The sequence below is a fragment of the Amblyraja radiata genome, chromosome 5, assembly GCF_010909765.2.
Source record: "Amblyraja radiata isolate CabotCenter1 chromosome 5, sAmbRad1.1.pri, whole genome shotgun sequence".
Classification (NCBI taxonomy): domain Eukaryota; kingdom Metazoa; phylum Chordata; class Chondrichthyes; order Rajiformes; family Rajidae; genus Amblyraja; species Amblyraja radiata.
Genome location: NC_045960.1, coordinates 59,566,370 through 59,586,978, shown reverse-complemented (window position 1 = coordinate 59,586,978; position 20,609 = coordinate 59,566,370). Strand labels below are relative to the sequence as shown.

The 20,609-nt window shown below is 42.0% G+C and overlaps 1 protein-coding gene across 2 annotated transcripts in view; it reads right to left on the bottom strand.

Moving 5' to 3' along the window:
* The window catches only part of clic5 (chloride intracellular channel 5), a 117,129-nt gene that overhangs the window by 14,639 nt on the left and 81,881 nt on the right, over window positions 1-20,609 (bottom strand). For both annotated transcript variants that reach the window (XM_033021330.1, XM_033021331.1), the window contains exons 2-4: window positions 9,410-9,519; window positions 7,418-7,543; window positions 4,834-4,940 (exon numbers count right to left, since the gene is read on the bottom strand). In XM_033021330.1, coding sequence (XP_032877221.1) covers window positions 4,834-4,940; window positions 7,418-7,543; window positions 9,410-9,519 — 343 coding nt within the window. The remainder of the gene's footprint in view (window positions 1-4,833; window positions 4,941-7,417; window positions 7,544-9,409; window positions 9,520-20,609) is intronic.

Genomic DNA, 20,609 nt, shown 5'->3' with positions numbered 1-20,609 from the left:
ATGTTGACTGCTCCATGGAGTTCCGCCGCACATTTAAAGCATGGAATAGTCTTCACCCTACTGTAGGTACCAACCAGACACAACTAAATTTAAGATAAAATGCAATAGGCTGTTATTTTTCAGAATTTGGTGGTGGTGTTTAAATTCTGTTTAAATTCCATTTCGAATATTTTTGGAGGACCAGGAAACCAAGCAGCAAAAGTTACTCCAGAGGGTTACTCCAGCTTCAGCGAGTGATTCTGCGTTGGTTTTCAGCGGTCGCGGCGAGTGGACAGCAATGGCGGCCAGATCTCCCACCATGCAAAGGGAGGAACAAAGTGGCCGACACCGACCAGTTGCAGTGGCAATGCGCATGTGCAGGGCGGCACATGCGCACAACCACGGCCGATGATGTGCTGGCCAAACATCCTCGCTATAGGATCTTTGGTGCTGGCCGTGGTTGTGTGCATGTGTAATGCGGACGAGGAGCAGGCGGAGACCCAGGGAGGGAGAGGGAGAGAGAGGGAGGGAGAGAGAGAGAGGGAGAGAGAGAGAGGGAGAGAGAGAGAGGGAGAGAGAGAGAGAGAGGGAGAGAGAGGGAGGGAGGGAGGGAGAGAGGGGGGGGGGGGGGAGGGGGGGGGGGGGGGGGGGGGGGGGGGGGGGGGGGGGGGGGGGGGGGGAGGGAGGGGGGGGGGGGGGGAGGGAGAGAGGGGGAGAGGGAGAGGGGGAGAGGGGGAGGTGGAGAGGGAGAGGGAGAGGGAGAGGGAGAGGGAGAGGGAGAGGGAGAGGGAGGGGGAGAGAGTTAGAGAGGGGGCCCTCTCGGGTGTCCCGGGTGCTTGCCAAGCCGGACAAAATGGCATGGCTTTTAGGTTGCCCGGTGAGACTGTGGGTTGCCATTGGCAACCGGGCAACCGCTAATTTCGAGCCCTGCCAATATGCCCCTGAGAGAAACATATCTGGATATTCATGATAACATGACACTAACAAAAGGGGAATTCTTCTTCATCCCAAAGACTTACGTACGTTTATTGGCCAAGTATTCACATACAAGGAATTTGCCTTGGTGCTCTGCCCACAAGTATCAACATGACATAGTGACAGTTACGAATGACTCAGAAAACACTAAACATTAATAATAATAAAACATTAATGATAAAACACCATTGATCAAGCATTGTGAACCATTGTGAACCAACAAAATACCAGATCAAAGGGAGGCTACAGATTTTCGGCTGTTGAGTAGAGCAACTACTCGTGGATAAAAACTGTTTTTATGTCTGGCTGTGACAGCTTTGACAATACGGAGTCGCCTTCCAGAGGGAAGTGATTCAAAGAGTTTGTGGCCAGGGTGAGAGGGGTCAGAGATGATCCCAAAGACTTAAAAGATAGAAGTCTTCCTTGTCTTACTGGGAGACATTGTTATGAAAGTTAACGGCAAACATGTGGCTAGAATTTCCCCTCAGCTTCGTCCAACTAGCCATTAAATTTGACCAAGGGAACTGGTGGAAGTTGATCAGACAAAAAAAAAAAAAAAAAAAAAAAAACCAAATAAAGGATTGGTTCTCAGTAGGACAAGGAGGAAGAGTACTTTTTCTTCCTCCAGGGCTAACATTCGAGGTTCCTGTTAGCTTGCAAATTCTTTAATCTCAAATCACATCTTCTCCTTCCCCCACCAGTACAACAGGAACCTGACACCTCTTCCATTTCTCAGAGCCAACAATATGCATTTGATGTCCACAGTTTCAATGCATAAAGCAAATGAGGTTCTAAGCTTCAAAATACCTTGCACCTGACTGTAGCGGGTAATCTCTGCTTTTCCACGAGCCAGTGAAATCAACCCTCTGGCTTCAGAGAGCTACTTTGATTCATCATATCATTATGATCCTATAATATACTTCATTAATGACCATCTAGGTTTCCTTGTGCCGAATGAAACGAAAAATAAATCTTTCTTCCAGCTAATTTTCCTCCGCAAATCAAGTACGCCAAGAAAATATCCACATTGTTTTATAATTAACTATTTCAACAATATAAAATGTCAAACACCCTCCAGGTGTGGTTATTAATAAACTCTAAGCTAAAACTGAAGTTGTTTATGGGCATTTTAGAAATCCAAATACTTACTGTATCACATTATTATATTATCCTGAGAGAATTTATAGCAAGTATTAACAATGGATGTATTGAAATGTTATTCCTTACATTCTTTACCAATTATTGACTGTGACTGCAGTAGTAAATGTATCTTTCAACACGTGTATCACTATAGCAGCTTTCTGCTAATTTGAACTGTGACAGACCTGGCAACCAATACATTCACACATTCATAGTTCGTATTGTTAATTAGAGAGAATAAGGTCTTCATTTCTGTATTACCATAATGATATACAATGAGGTCATTATGGCCTCTCAAATTCATAGAGCCACCTCATTCTCCCCTATTTCCCTACATACTATTATCCCCACATTCCACCCCCCCTCCCATAAGATAGTACCATTCACCCATGCACTGGCCAATTTACAGTGGTCAATTAAATCAACCAACCAGCATGTTTTGGGGATGTGAGAAGAATCTAAAGTACCCAAGGAAGACAGGGTGGTTGCCATTGAAGGCTGGGATTAAACACAGTTAAGTCAAAAACCCTTTCATAAAGAGCGATTCTAAATGAATAAAGAAATGGAAAATGTATCAGACATTGGATGCCATGTGGTTTTGAGTCTCTAAATTATTGATCTTTCTGCACATTCTTGGATCCTTGTCAAGCAGCTCTTAAAAACGCTATGATGTTAGACAAGCAGAATGTGCCCCATGGATAAAAAGACAGGAGCTTGGAGACTCAAACCTGATGTTTCCTCCACATCAACCACTAAGCTAACAATAAAAAACTGAATTTAGAATTTTAGTATCACATTAATTTTAAACAGCCTACATATTTTCCAAGAACACTCTTGAGGCTTTAAAGCCTTTGCCTAAGTTGCTTAGGAACAGACGTGCAAATCCTGTGCCAACTTAGTTCCACTGACTTCCTTTCCAATTACTTCCGTTCCAGAGGAGCTGTTGGTGCAAGTCAATGACAATTACATTTTAATTGGTTCAAGTGTGATACACTGAGTTCAAGGCTGTTGCTACATCCGAGACTATAATCATGAACTGCCGGCCTGTCATCTCCACGCCAAAAAGCTGTGAATTATTATGCAAGGAAAACACAAATAAATACATGAGAGGATACGCAAATTTAGAATTATGAGTCCATTCATTTTTCACATAAAATGAAACAAAAGGGGTACTGTATGCAAAGGTGCTCCAGCAATTGTACAGAAAACATTTATGGCTTTAGCTATGGTAAAATATCCCGAGAGAACTTCCCTCTATGGCTTAAAACGTCCCAGTTCTGTACAGCTTGCTCCACCTCTTCCCTCACTCCATCTCCATCTCAAAGAGTAATGTGTTTGTGTCAAACATCCATTACAGGCCATAAAAATACCCATAGCTATTTCACCTATTCTTCATCCCATCCTGCCTCCTGCAAGAAATGCATTCCATTGTCATGGGTCACTTCTTTCCATTGCACTTGCTCCCATGATGAAACTTTCCATGCAGGTGATCTGAAAAGCCATGTTCATCTATATCAAGTTGCTGCACTGAACAGCTCTGTAAATTCCCTATTCAATGTTAGGAAGTACAATCACCAGAGGAACATCAGCACAAAGGCTCATCACTGCCATTGAGGATAAGCCAAGAAATTCTGGTTTTCAAGATATGCCCAGAAATTGTTGATTTGTTTACCAGCAATCCCCATATAGCTTGAATTAATAGCAATTGATACATTTCTGCTGCCCCCTGAAGACCTCACCAACAACTTTATCCAGTCTCTAGGCAATGCAATTCAAAGGGCATCGAATATTGCAAAATAATGAGGGCAGTACACTGGTGCAGCGGTAGAGTTGCTGCCTTACAGCACCAGAGACCCGGGCTCGATCCTGACTACGTGTACCGCCTGTACGGAGTTCGTATGTTCTCCCTGTGACCACACGGGTTTTCTCGGGTGCACCAGTTTCCTCCTACGCTCCAAAGACATAGGTAATTTGTAAATTGTGCCTAGTGAATAGGATAGTACTAGCGTACAGAGTGATCGATGGTCGATGTGGACTCGGTGGGCTGCGGGGCCCGTTTCCTCATTGTATCTCTCAAGTCTAAAAGTAAAGACTAATAGCCAGAACAATGGAATTGCGAGGGGTACAGCCGGTTTAGTAGCCAGTCCACTTGTTATTCTGTGCAGCCACACACTAAGGGGCGGTTGATGATGATGATATCAAAGAACCCTCAAAAAAATTAGTGGGAATTGAGAAAACCTTTCACCACTGGTTTTGGGCAATTATCTCAGCCCAGGGATTTTGGGGCAGAAGGGCTTCAGAAGATCCTTCAGGATCAAAATGTTTTGCTTCATTTACTTCACCAATGGGTTCTCAAAGGTCTTCGATTTAGTTTAACAGTTAACACTTGAGATAGCGTTCCCCGCCAGATTCTTAAAACATTGATCGAAAAATTCCACATGTGCCTTTGGGATTTTTTCTCTCCATTCTTCTTTCCCTTCCTTCCATTCTCCACTCACCTCCCCAAACTAACACATTAGCAATTTGAACTGTATCACACGGTTATAACATTTTAGTCAACAAACAAAACGTAACCTTTATTTCTATTGTATATAAAATTTGCTCCTAATGAGGTCAGGATCGTTAACCTTGGGTAAACCCAATCAATACCCAAAATTTGTTTAGGACTTTATTCATGCTAAAACTTCATAACATGGCATCAATACTCTCCACTCTATAGGTATGAACTGTAACTCTCACCGTCATTAGCATTAAGCCTTGTGTTTTTAATGAATGCTGAAAACTTTGCAAAGATGTCAATTCCAGCCGTATTAGAGTTATGTTGCTTAGCAGCAAGCTTGGGATACCTGAAAGAAATACAAAATATCTTTGATCATTATGTCCCATTGTCACTAGATGTAAGCAATGCAATAAAATCTGACGCAAAACTAATGTACGGCCGTAACATTCACGGAAACGCAAACTTTTTCCTTCTTTGAATTTTTGATTATTGGTCTAATGCTAGTAGTGGCACCAATTTCACGCCACTGTAAATACAGAATAACCTTCCTATTCCTTTGCAATTTATTCAGTTAATATTCATAATATTTTTAGAATTAATTCTGCATTTTAGTATTACTTTCACTTCTGAATTTGTGCACTTGACAAGGTGATTAGTATCTGTTTAGGAAACCAATCCGTATTGATGTTAACTACACTGCACATTCCCAGCAATCCGGTGCTTCGAGTACTGCCAGATGCAGAGTATATTCTATTGTAGTAGGATGCTTTAACTACCATACGAGTTGAGTTTAGCTTATTGTCACGTGTACCAAGGTACAGTGAAAAGCTTTTGTTGCGTGCTAACCAGTCAGCAGAAAGATACACAATTACAATCGAGCCATCCGCAGTGTACCAATACATGATGAAGGGAATAATGTGAATTACGTTAAGTGCAAGATAAAGCCAGTAAAGTCTGATCAAAGATAGACCGAGGGTCCATGCAGTACCAATGATTTATATTTAATTTTGTATACTAGTCATCCATGGCTAAGTCAGGTTTGTCAGTTTGGCATCTTTACATACCGTGTTAGTGCTGCACCATTATTTCTTATCTACTCTATATTAGGCAAAGACTAACAAATTAGATGTACAAGACCAGAATCATAAAGATCTCTGGGAGCCAATCCTTCCATCCTACTTGTTCCATAGATTTCAAATAAAACGTCACCAAAAGTGCTGGGTAACGTTATCTTTCAAAAGATGAGATAACATTTCTCCTGACTATTTTGTCGACTTTCCACAAATATCACTTGGAAATTCTCAATTATAATAATTACAGATGTTCATGGTTTAACATGTTTATTCGAGTTGTACTTTAATACCTTTGAAACAGGAATTGCATTTTAATTTCATTCAAATACACTTAGGCCAGAGCAACAAAAGAGTATTGTCTCTTTATAATTATATTCTCAATGTATCCACTAACACACAACATTATGTAGAATGCAGCATCTGCTTCAGGTGGTATATTCCTCCCATTAAAGCCCTGTTCCCTTTCTCTTCATAGATTTAGTAGTGACAACATGACAATCTGTTGAAGTCCCAGTGACAAAATCTCCAGTTACATTATTCACAGATGCATAAACTCACATTAATTAATGGTGGCTGTCTTTCAAATTAGAACAAGTGCACAAAGGAGGGGAATAAGAAATAACTTCGATATACTAAATTGTAGGGTATATTTCAGCAGTTCTCACCAATAGTCCAGCATGTAACTAATACTTAGGTCAGCAAATGACACATCAACGATTGACGTTTTTTACCGCAGGCAAATGCTCAGAAAAAAATCCACCTGTTCATTTCCTTTGGGTCTTTTCTCCCTCTCCTGCATATTAGATCTAATTTTGTAAAAAATAACCCTTCCAAACTATCAATTAAACGTTTTTTATAAATATATCCTTTCTATGTAAATTATATGATAATAAATGCTGTTGCATGTAAAAGGAAAAAACCCAGGTTTGAAAATGAAATTCACTCTTTGACCTTGTGTGCTTAGTGCGATTACAACAGCACAACAGACTCTTACTGTTGCTGCTCTTCGGGAGTTGCTCAGAACTGAGGAGGCCTCTATTCTAATTCCATGGTTTGGAGGTTGCTGATTAAGTCTATATATGTTCAGCAGACTACAATAAATGGTGCAGTAAGTACCTAAAATGTGCAGATGGGTCATTAGGGATATTCAGCATTCAATTGGCCATTTGGTTTGGTCTCCTCACGTTTCTGAAAAGATTCTGGTAGCTTGGTGCCACTTTGGAGGTGCCTTCTTTTGAGCAGTTGAGAGTCAGCGATTCCCACAGTGAACAGTCGATCTGTTCTGCAATGCCATGGGGTAATATTCAGAAAAGCAGATGACTACCTGAGCATAGGAGTTGGAAGCTGAAAAGTTGTTTTAACGTCATGATCAAGATTTGTTGTATAGGCTTGAGTGGGTCTTGCTCCAGCATCATTGGAGATTCGCACTGAACTGGAATGCTGCTCGTCTAACTTAGCTATGGAGCTGAAAAGTTATCTCGCTCATGTGTGATCAGCAACAACATTGTAATTCCCTTTCTCCTTTCCTTCTCCAAAACTCTGCCACTACCTCCCCTTCTATCCCCCACCTCCCCACCACCAACATCTATTTTGTCAACAACAGCCAGAAGTCACTAATATTGAATAACAATGATCTGTTCGGGACATTTAAGTTGCACCAGCCACAGCTGTTCATTATTTCAGAGGATAATACTGGACCATAATTAAGCACCCGCATCAAGCCAATGAGGAATTTAACAATGCAACTTACTTTGGTGGACACAAGGTCTCCTCCAAGAATTCTTCAATTTTATTGACATCAGTCTTAACCTCTCCATTAAAGGTCAGGAATGGAGGGTGAGTACCAGGGGCTAGGTTATGTAGATCAGCCGGTTTCCTAGAAATAGATAATCAAGGATGCAACTTTAAGACAAAGAATATCAGCTAAATCACTAATAAAGCAAGAATCACAGCTTTCAATTTCTCAAATGTTCTAGCAATGGTTTCCAAGTTTGCTGAAATGAACAAGGCTTTAAGGCCACATTAACATACTTGGAAGTTAGTCAAAATCTTATAGTAGTTTATCAATGCTGCAGCTAAATACAAGGGATACTTAAACTTGACACAAATATGAATTTAAGCTTTTACTATTAATTACAAACATCTAAATAACTTTGAACAGCAGAATAATAGCCCCATGATATTCTACATTTTCTTTTTCATTTAAGTCATGGATTTTCAACTCAGAATAGCTTAATGGAGGGTTCTCCATATGGCTGATTAATGCCATGCCATGACTGTCCAATAAAAAAGATGTTTGTTTTGCAATCAGAGTTAATTTATCATTCAGGTGGAATCCCTCACTTATCTGCAGCATTCCTGACAGCCACAGACTGGAGAACTGATGTTATCTATTAAACTGACATGAGACCCGCTGTGTGGTGTCAACCCAGACAAGGCATTGTGGTCGGCTATTATTTTCTTTTGTATGAGGGTTTCAAAAGGTGGAACTGATTTTAACCGCAATGCTAAATTTCAGAAAATCAAATCCAATAAAATCTCAAGGTAATGTTTTCGCAAGATAAATTATTTTTTTTCTTTTGATTAATGATTTGACAAAAATCTCCGACCAACTTGGACAAAACATGGATTCAGTTAATCCAAGTGTTATTGAAAAGTGATGTTTATACTGGACACAATCTTGATGAATATCAAGAAAGAAATATCAAAAATGAATATCAACGAAGATAAATGCCATTTGCTCTTTTCAAGTCATGTTGTAAACCTCTTATGTAGGTGATGTATACACGAATGGATATACTGGAGGATTTATATTTGGATCCAAGAAATGGTGTGCATGGTGCCAGAGAAAAGTATCCCAGGATAATTCAAACCATTATAAAATTGAAGAATCGGTCGAATTGCTCCCATTCTGCACCCTGCTCTGGACAATTAATTCTGGTAAGATATCAAACAATTACAAATAAAAAGATTAAAATATTAAACAAAGCAACAACAACATGACATGCTGTTTTAGCTTCCAAACAGTGGAGGTTAGTATTTTTTAATTTTTCCAATATTTGATTACTCATGAATCAGAAAATAATTAAGCAGGATTACTGGTTCTTGCCGAAGACAAAGCATATGCAAGCAAAGCTGTGCAAAGAAATCAGCATCAGAACAGATGTGTATGTAAACATCAAATGGAAAAAGATTAAGACCCATAATCAAGTGTTTGGTTTAAAAGCTGCAGTTAATAGGACAAATTTGAACAAAAATGTTAAGAATTCCAAGACTCAGGAAGCTACCAGCAATAGAAATGGTGAACATAGAGGAGGAATACAAATATAATGACAATAACAGGGAGAGATTAAAAGAGAACTTCACTTGTAACTAATAGCAGGCGATCACTAAATTAGCTCAATGTGGCATTCCAGTGTGGCAAGAGTTTCTGATGAGAGGTCATCGACCCTAAATTTTAAACTCTGCACAGATGCTGCCTGAGCTAGTGACTGCCTTTTCTATTTTATAACATTTCCATTTGTTATATTTCTTTTTGAAACAACATATTTTACATTATGGAAACACAAGAAATTGCAGACGCTGCAATCTTGAGCAAAAATAAAAACTGTTGGAGGTTAGGTTAGCAGGTTAGGCAGCACCTATGAATGGAAATGGACAGACTATGTTTTTGAATCAGAACCTTCTTTTCAGACATTGTGTTTTACACGATGGTTAACATCTGCTTACTCTAGTCCTTTACCTCTTCACGTCCACTGTCGTGACGTTGAACACAACACCTTTCAGCCAGAGAATCATAAAGAGGCGCTGGGAAAAGGGGCAATTACCGATACTCTCTCCATCAATGCCAGCCTGGAGGAGAAAAGAGAAGCATTTGTTTATACTACTTGCAACACAAAGATCATTTATCAACATTTGTTCTCAACTTTATTATTACCAATATTTAGGCATGCATGAACTCTATTCCATGAAAATTAAACTTTTATTTTCTTGACCATGATAAGCACAAGAAAATTCACAGATAGAATCGAAAATTATTAAGGGGACTTATTTCAAAGGCCATTTCCCCCTCATTGTCTTGGTACTGTAATGAGTCTTTATGAGAATACTTTGAAGAGCCAATATAAATTGATCAGTATAAATGCATTCTTTTAGGTAGATGACTTCATAATACCACTTGAAGTGAACAGATGAGACTTTTCTGCTCTCCTAGTTAACAATAATCCCCAAACTAATTTAACTGAAACATTACAAAAAAAATGCTGGAATAACATAGGCAGGATTTCTGGAGGACATGGATAGGTGACTTGACAAGTTGGGATGAGGCTATCCTCAAATTAACATATTATCAGATCATTTTCACGCTGATTGATAATACTGCCCGAATGAAAATAGTCTGCTACATTTTCAACATCACAACAATGACTGCACATCAAATGTGTTTAATTGACCATAGCAGGTGGAAAATCCAACTAACTAAAGTGAAAACCTCCGTTATATAACCTGATACCATAGAAAGCTTGATCGACTTTCACTACTGAAGACATACTGGAATCATTCATACATTTGCAGCTGATGGGCTCCACACTAAGCACATCTGTAAACAATGCTACAACTACTAATCTACTCAATTGGCATTGAAGCAAATAAGTAATCAAATAGTGGGACAATCAGACGCTTCAGTCACCCTGCAAAGCGAGGGTGGAGAATCGGTGACAGTAGGAATCAGCTGGAGTCCAAAACCAGTAAAGACCCTTTTGCACATACTGACATGAGGATCAGTTCTGTGGATTGGGACAGAAAGAAAAGAACAAAACTTTCATTTTTCAGTACACAAGAAAGCAGTAGTTGGACCCCCCACACATCATCTCCTTTCTGCCTGGGCAAAGGTTTCTAATCAGTCAAAACATCATTTGCACATTTCAGAAACCAATGTCCAAATAAAATGCCCCACACTTTAATTGTCCCCATTCATTTTTAACTAGCCTAAAATTCTCACTGCCATTGGATACCACAGTAATATCAAAAGGTAATGATTTACAATGCTATTAAAATAAAATATGTGGAAGGTGTAACAGAATTCACATATCAGGTCAACGACCTTTTCTCAGAAATGTAACTTTTACAGGTCTGATTAAAAAGCCATTGACCTCAAAGCAATCCTTCCCACTGCTGGTCTCTGACCTGCTGCAAATTGACCTGCTGAATATCTCCAGCATTTTCTGCCACTACATCTGGGTATTTGCTCCATCTGGCTTAATTTGCCCCTGGAGCTGTAAATGACACAGAAACATGAGGCTGTCGATGCTGAAATCTTGAGCAAAAAAACAAAGTGCTGGAAGAACTCAGCATATTAGGGCAGCATCTGTGGACAATGTTTCTAGGATTTATTGGTTTATATGACTCTGTAACTCTTTAGTTTGATCACTCCTCCCCACCCAACCCTCTTCCTCCCCAGGCACCTTCCTTTGTAATTGCAGTGGATGCAACATGTGTCAACAATACATGTCACCTTCATTCAGGGACTCTAACAACCAATCCAGGTGAAATAAAGGTTTTCTTGCACCAGCTCCAACCTCTTCTATAGCATTTGGTGCCCTCGATGTTGCCTTTTCGAAATCAGCAAGACCAAGTGTCGTCTGTTTTGCTGAAAACTTGCACTGCCTGCCAGGCCGATGGATCCCCTGGCTGCTAAACCATTTTAACTCCCAGTAGTATATCGACCCCTCTGTCCTGGGCCTCCTCCACTGCCACAGTGAGATCACATGCAAACTGGAGAAAGCTACCCATTCTGTTTGGGTAGCTTACAATCCAATTGCATGACAGTGACTTCCCCAATTTCAAGTAACCCCACTCCCATATATCATTTCTTTCTCCCTCTGGACGCACTCCTTTCTTTCAATTCCCCTCCCCTATCACCAGTTCCTACAGCTCAGGCTCTTGAGCCCTGGCTACATCCTCGTAAATCTTCTCTGCACTCTTCAGCAATGATATCCTCAGGGCCGGCCTTAAGCCGATTTGACTGATTTCAGGGCCCGCGCGTAAGGGGGACCCCGCGTTAATTTTCCGTATTTCGTATGGAAATACAAATTCGCTTTGTTAAATAAAGATTTTTTTTTTAAATTGCCATACAGATTTTTTTACAAAACAAACGTGGATAACAACCGTTGCATGGCCATCAGACACAAACGACTTGTTAACTACTACTGTAGCACTTGTTAACAGCCAGTAGTTAACAAGTGGTTATACAATGGGTCATCAATGCATCGATCCACATTCCTCAGTAATTGTAATTGTGTTTTGAACAAGTATTAATGACGCTGCGTTCCTTTGAATACAATTCACGCGGCGTCATTAATACTTGTTCAAAACACAATTACATTTACTGTGGAATGTAGATTGATGCATTGATGACACATTGAGAATTTCTTAAAACTCACCATCATGATTGAGGGCTTCTTCTTGGTGAACTTCTTGGTGTGCAGCAGGTTAGTCATTCAATTTATCTACCGACCCACGTTGTGTCTCTGTCCCTCCCTCTCTCTCTCTCTCTCTCTCACGCGCTCACTCCCGCTCCCAATCTCGTCTCTCTCTAGCTCTCTCGGCATTCCCGGAATCATTGAAGTTTTGCGGTAGACAAAAATGCTAGAGAAACTCCGCAGGTGAGGCAGCATCTATGCACTGAAGGAAATATGCAACGTTTCGGGTCGAAACCCTTCTTCAGGCCCAGCTATTTCCTTCGCTCCATAGATGCTGCCTCAAGCCCTGTCCCACTGTGCGAGTTCACCCAAGAGCTCTGCTGAGTTTAAAATTTCTGTGTAGCATCTCTGTCCCTATCTTCAAATTCCCACTTTGAAATAAAATACAACTTTCGATTTAAAAATTTCGCAGCAGGATCACGATTAGTCGATTCCCATACATTTTCAATCATCGTTCGATTCAGTGTAATTTTCACACCTGGTTGATGTAGTTTTTTTTTTAAAGATACAGGACATTACAATAAATTGTTTCAAGCATACCCGGTACTAAACGCACGAACATTAAGGTGGTTACAGATGTTACAAACGGTTATAAATGAATATAATTTCAAAGTGAAATAGGAGATTTCCGTGGAAAGAATATTTAACCAGAATATAAGGTGAGGTCGCTGCAAAATGCTCATTTAAAACATTACGCATTCAACTCAGGATTGTTTCTTAGCCCTCTGACAGGTGTTACAATCTAACCTCGTAGCTCGCTGTTAATCGATTCATAGCTATTAATTTTCATTCCTGGTCCGTATCGAACTTCTCCAATTGCAAATGCATCAAGTTACGCATCTTGTGTGGTGGGGGGGATGCAAGGATAAATTACCATATATTTGCATTTATATAGAGATCATGCTGTGAAATTTTTAAGTCGAAAGTTGTATTTTATTTCAAAGTGGGAATTTGAAGATAGGGACAGAGATGCTACACAGAGATTTTGATAGGAAGGAAACGTTACAGCCGCCGAGTAAAAGATTGGTCAAATGGTAGCTTCAATGAAGATCGGGCGAGGGGGATTGGAGGTAAAGTATCTATAGCTTGGGACTTGCCTAAATGAGTACTGAGATGGATTATCATTCCACACCAAATTTCTTAGACAATAATACTTTATGCAATTATCACAACATTTTGCTGGATATGGATCAATGGACTTGCTTGTACATGCTTGTAAATGAGTAAAACAAATGTTCTTCTTTAAGTACTGTTGCTTCTGGGATGGGATGGCTAATTACAAATAACCTACATTCTACATTCTGTTATAATGTGGCTGAAACATTGGCATATTTTGTGATAATTATTGAGATAAAAAGATACAACTGAGTTTGGGCAAAATATGACCTTGCAACATTCTGTATGTCTGATAGATATTGTGAAGTGAAACTCAGAAATTATGGGAGGATTACATAAAACTACAATTCAAAGGTAATGAATATACCGAGTATTCTTATTTCCATCATGAACATACAATAGTGATATAGGACACCAGGTCCAACTACGGTAAATTCACGAGCTACTACGGTATGACGTTAAAAGGTATAAAATTATTACATCCCGAGTATATTTTACTCGTGGACACTTTTCAACATATTGAAAAATCTTCACGAGTTACCACGTTTCCCGAGTACCTGCCGTTAGCGCTAAGAAACGTCCCACGCTCCGACGTACCCGCTACGTTCATTCTACATGCTTACCACGAGCTTTGATTTTTTTTAAACTCGGGAGAGCTCTTGGGTGAACTCGCACAGTGGGACAGGGCTTCACTCCCGCTGAGTTTCTCCAGCATTTTTGTCTACCTTCGATTTTCCATCATCTGCAGTTCCTTCTTAAACGTTTTGTGGTGACGGCTACAATTGCGGTTCATTTCTGTTGGGGGGGGGGGGGAAAAGAGTCCTGGACTGTGGCGGCTCTTGATAAGTGATATGTTCCCTCCATGGGTGCTGCCTTGCCCGCTGAGTTCCTCCAGCACTCTGTGTTTTTTGTTTGGCTCTAAAGTTGAAGGTGGACCCCCCTGTGTCTACCTTCAACTTCCTGTCTGTGGAGGCTCAGTGGGATGGGCAGGGGCTCTGGGGAGAGGGTTGCGTTTCTGGTCGAGACCCTTCTTCAGACAATCACAAGTACTCTCACCGACGAGAGTTCAGTTCAGTCTGAAGAAGGGTCTTCTCTCCAGAGTCGCTGCGTTGCCTATCCTGCTGAGCTACTCCAGCTTTTGTCTATCTTCAATTTCAGAGTTAGATAACATTTCTCATGGGGGGCTAATAGCATCTACCCTCCCACCCCCACCCCCTTCCTTCCCAACCTCAGCCTCACGGACCTTAGCGTACCCCTAGTTCCTAAAACCCATTTTCATCACTGATCTGGGATAATTCATGACAGTGAGATTTAAAAATCACGTTATATTCTTGTGTGAACGTGATTAGTTTGTTATTTGGATACTTAGGCTATTTTTAAAAATTATCCTTTTCTTAAGAAATGGAATCTACAGGACATTTTTAATGGGAAAGTAGTGGGCAGAAAGGCATGTCATGCGTGGTTTGAAGAGCAAAAACTTGTAGTTTACAACACCAAAATTGAAAAGTTGAGGAAAAACAAGGTGTACAGATTTGTTTATTGGTTACAATCTGAGGAGTATGACGATGTTACTGATTATGGTATGCCAATGTACCAGCTAGCAACTGGTCTACTCCATAAAGACCTGGTCTATTGTTAGAAATTGTAATTTATTTACCTATCAGTTACAGACTTACAGCATATAATACAATAATATTAAAGTTCTGATCTGGAGAATATCACATTTTTGAATTTTCAAGGCAGTCTGGGTGTTTATTACTATTTCCGTCACAACGGTCAATTTTGTAATTAGCTACAATTAGGTAATTAGCTAATTATATGCTTTAATTTCAGGTCATCCAAGTAAGATGTTTTATATTTGTTTCAGAATGCTTCAATCTATAATAACTGAAAATTTCATTCAATTCTCTTAATTTTTAAGAAAGTTATGGGCTTTTGACTCCTCGATCACAGCCTTTGTGTTAACGCAATGGAAAAACAATAGGGAACAAGATGCTAATTTCCAAGTATGAAAATGGCCATAACTTTTTTAATATTGAAGATATGAGAGTGAATTAGGTGTCAAATTAAACTTCTTTTCGTGCTTTATCTGATGGGATAAATTGCAGACTTGATTTTTAAAATCTTATAATTTTGTAACATTGCCAGAAAATGTACCTGCATCTTGGAGGCCGAAGGTTAGGTTGTTAGCCAAGAAAGAAAGACTTTGTTATCCCTCAGTACAGCAACATCAAGAACGATGTTGCTGGACTGGGGGATAGCCAAGTCTTCCCACTTTGCTAGCAGCTGATGGGAAGCGGCTGTAAAAGGACAGCGCTGTGTGGGGGGGGGGGGGGGAGAGTTCCTTTCACAGCGTGTGGGTAGTCTGTCCAGGGGTAAAGCTGCAGGGAGGGCAGGAGCATTGAGAAGGAGGCGGTCGGGAATCATCCAGCTCAAGAGCGGGTCAGCGGGCGATGGATAACAGGACACCGGGCAGTGGAGCTTACTCCATATGTCAGGGCAAGTAACCTCAATTGATCGCTTGTTCGTGCTGACACAGGAGTAAGTTCCACCGCCCGCTGTGATGTTATCCATCATCCGCTGACTCACTCCGCTCTATGATCTTTGCTCTTGAGCTGGTCCCCTCACTGTTCAGACAGAGAGCACTGCCAGAGGTGAGCGGGCCGGCAGAAGGCGCTGAGATGGCAGTCGGTTCCGCTGTCCGGTGATGGTGGCCGCTCGTAGCCACGCGAGCTGCTTCCCTCCCCAGCCACAATGCAGTGGTTCCGCGCCTGCAGCCACCGCATTGCCCACTTGCTCAGCTGATCAAGATCCAGCTATAACTTTGGACAACCATATTTATTGTCTACAATACCACCTATTTTGGTGTCATCTGCAAACTTACTAGAATCATGCCATGCACTCTCATTTAAATTGTAGATGGTTTCAGTTTAGTTTATTGTCACATGTAGCGTAACAGTGAAAAACTTATGTTGCATGCTATCCATGCAGCAAAAAGACAGAGATAGATGGTAGTTCAGATATAAACTACAAACAGCAATAAGCCCAGCACAGATCCCCGAGGCAAACCACTAGTCACAGGCCTGCAGTCTGAAAAACAACCTTCCACCTCTACCCTATAGCTTCCTTCCATGAAGCCAATTCTGTATCCAAATAGCTCTTCCTGGATGCCATGCGATCAAACCTTCCATAGCAGCCTACCATGCACACCCTTATGAATGGCCTTGCTGAAGTCCATCTTGACAACGTCTATGACTTGACCACGTCTATGACTTGACCTTTGTCAACCTTCTTGGTTACTGCTTTAAAAAAACTCAAAATTATATGGCATGATCTCCCATGTACAAAATCATGTTGACTATCTCCGTTTACCCAAATACATATATATATATGCACACACACACACACATATATATATATACATACACATAGCTTCTCTCAGAAACCTCTCCAGTCACTTACCTACCACACACGTTAGGTCCACTGGTCTATAGTTGCCAGGCTTATCCTTGCAGCTCTTCTTAAAGAGTGGCTCAACTTTAGCTGTGCTCCAGTCATCATTCTCATGTCTAATAATGTATCATAATCTTTTATTATCCATGTCATATGTGTCAACATGCACAATGACTTCTGATTCCCCCTCGAGGATGCTCTGCAGCTACTCTGAGACATTGTAGGGAGGTAACACACCATTCTGTCGTCTCGATTCCCACCACAGAATCTCTTGTCCGTCCCCTAACTAATGAGTCCACTATCACTATCTTTGCCTGAATTCATCCTTCCCTGCTGTGCCTCAGAACCAGGCACAGATACCACTGCTGTTACTCTCCCCTCCTCAGTCATGCCCCCCCCCCCCCCCCCCCCCCCCCCCCCCAATCCAGAGGGCCATTCCTGTTGTTGAGGGGAATGAGAACAGAGGACCAAGTGCTCTCTGCCTATACCATTTCCTAGTGGTCACCCATCTATGCTCTGCCCATATCGTGGGCGGGACCACTTCACTGAAGCTTCATCTATAACATCCTCCGTCTCCTGGATGGTCCCAAGCTAATCTGGCTGCTGCTCCAGTTCCATACGGGGTCTGCAAGAAGGTGCCACTGGACGTACCTCCTACAGATGTAATCCTCAGGGACACTGGAAGAATAACTGACTTCCCACATCGTGAAGGAGGAGCATTCCTCCTTCCCGATGACTGCCCAAGCTGCCATCTTTACAACACTTGACCAAGGAAGATTTACAAAAGAAAAGAAAATTAGAAGACGAGAGCTGAAACTGTTAGCCTTCCAAATTAGAATGGTATGTTTATCTGGACCATTAACAGTTTTCAGTTCCATGAGTTTGAACACTGGTACATAAATAATGCCCACATTAGGAACAGCAGATGCTGGAAACTTGCATATAACACAAAGTACAGTTCCAGCTTTTTCTTTCCCCTTCCCCCCCCTCCCGATACAATCAGTCTAAAGAAGGGTCCCCAATCCGAAAAATCACCTACCCAGTCCTCCAGAGATGCTGATTAAGTTAATCCAGCACTTTGCATCCTACATAACCAATGCCTATTGGCTGAGCAGAACCTCTGATGTAAACTTACACTTTCAAATGAGGAACTTTTAAAATGAGATCAACTTGAAGTAAGTAAGTAAGTAAGTTTAATTTATATACAGGTGCACAACCTTTTATCCGGAGTTCCGGAAACCGAAAAGCTCCGAAAACCGGACATTTTTTCCAGGATGTCGTCTGCACACCAAAGCTCGCGTTTGGCGCCAAACTTGAGCCGAAACGACCCACGGTCAACCCAGGTCTGTACTACTGTAGCGGCTGCCTCCTCCCCGGAGACCGGGGAATCATTGTAAATCATTGCTTAAATGTTAGTCAGTTAGTTTGGAGGGCTTTTATGTGAAGGGGGGGGGGGGGGGGGGTGGTGGGGGTGGTGAAGGGGGAAACTTTAATTCTTAGTCCCCTACCTGGTCGGAGAGGCGGGGAGCGGGCAATGCTTTACCGGGTCGCCGTGCAGTAAGCTGTGGCCGCAGACTCCCAACATCGCGGAGCTGGGCTGCGGGCGTCCGGCCACGGGCGGCGCCGGTTGTAGCTCCGACCCCGGCAACTCTACCCCTGGCTGCGCGGCGCTCAATATCCAGCGCCGCCAGCGACCGGACGCCCGCAGCCCCAGCTCCGCGATGTTGGGAGTCGGCCGCCGACTCCCAACATCGCGGAGCTGGGGCGGCGGGCGGGCGGCGCTGGATTTGGAGCGCCGCGCAGCCAGTGGTAGAGTTGCCGGGGTCGGAGCTCCAACCGGCGCCGCCCGCAGCCCCAGCTCCGCGATGTTGGGAGTCGGCGGCCACAGCGCTCCGGAGCTTACTGCACGGCGACCCGGTAAGGCATCGCCCGCTCCGTAATGGTGTCCCTGCGCTGCGCCTCCGCCGAAGCTGTAGTCCCGGCCGGTCCCGACAGGAAAACACCGCTCCATTCTCGATGGTAGGCCGCGTGGACGGGGCGAAGAAGCAGCTCGCAGGGATGCTGCCTCTCCGACCAGGTAGAGGACTAAGAAATAACGTTTCCCCCTTCCCCACACCACATAAAAGACCTCCATCTAACATTTTTTGACAGGACTTAAAATTTAAAAAAAGGTGAAGAGACGGACTGCGGGCAGGCTGCCATACACAGACGGCGCCCACTCCTGCACATCCGCCATCTATACTAAATGAAGAGTTTAACAAATCAAATACTGCTAGTCTTTGTAATTTAATTGAACCCACGGCAAAGAATCCTTCATATATCACAAGATTTCATTCAATCCCAAGTATTCTGCACTTCCTTTTAGTTAAGCTGTTAAAAATGTAAATCAATCCTCGGGGAAGAGCACAAATAAACCCAACAGAAATATATGGCTCCAAGTCACTTGCAGTAATAAAATATCCACTGGGCCTGTGTGTGATTTTACAGGTTCTACATTGACAGGGAAATCTGCAAAATAGAAAACAGCTGCTCCTTTGATAGAACACCGTTTACTGCTTGTCTGAAAACAGCTGACACCTTTGTCTCTGCGGATAATAACAGCACTCAAAGATGCAAATAACAGAAAGCCTGAGTCACATTATAGAAAATAACACTTATCGATTTTATAGTGATTCTTTCAAACGAAAGAAACACAAACAGATAACTAGAAGCAATATAAATTTATCATTTTCCAGTAATTAATTAGATGCACAAAGGTTGAATTTGTTGTTTTAATTCCTCCATGCTGCCACACAGAAGTACAGATTCATTATTTTAACTCAGACCAAATATGCATCAAACTCCTGAATTTTATCAGCCCTTACAATTTGCATGATCATACAGTGACACAATTAAAATATACACTTGCAATCCTATATTTAAAATCCTCCTGCACACAAGCCAGTCATGATTTGCATACCCAAAATTGACATGCATCATACCTTTCAAGGCTTTAATACCAGACCGCCTGGCCTAAAGATAGCACACTTCTAATTCACACGTGTTGATGATCAAGAACTATTTATGGTTCTCAGAACCAGTTAGATTCCTTAATCAAATGGAGCAAACATTGCATTGTGGACTGTGAAGTGGAGGTCAGCATTTCTTGCTTCGATATATTTTTTTCAATTCCGACTGTCCCTGTGATTTCTAATGTTTGTAATTGATGAGACAACCATCTCATTCAAAAGACACTCTGATGATGGCCTTTAGGCAGCAGAGTACGTGGCAAGACCAAGTCCCACTTTCAATTTTCCTTTGGTCATTAGGCAGAACCTTTAGGCCCTTGCAACAATCAAGTGCTTATCATTGGGAGATTGGCAAGCAGTATCATTTCTAATCAAAGTCGAGTTAAATCACCTATTTGATAACATCGGCATGCATGCAGATTTAAGAGGGGACCAAAACAAAAACTTTGGCCTCTGAACCAGGCCATGCCACTCCAGCCTGGGTGAGCAAGCTGCCACAGAGAGTCCAGTGGAGAGTGTACACCACTGCTGGCAGTGCTGAGCAATCAGTCAGTTTGAACTTTCAGTTGCATGACCAATACACAAAAAACACCTCAAGAGATATTTGGATCATCTTTAGCCAGAGGTGATGTTTCAGAAGACTGGAGGGTGGCTAACATCAGGGGTGCCAACTCTCACGCATTGAGCGTGAGAATCACGCATTTGGCCAAATTCTCATGCTCTCACGCTGATCACAAATTTCTCACGCTCTGTCGAGAGAAATTCTGTGATCAACGAGAGTTCAAAACTCATATCAACTGCATGGGCCGCAGGTGTTGGAGAGCCGGGGCTTAGGGAGGGATGGAACCAGCGTCGGGGGCAGATGCCGACGGGCAGCCGGGGCTGG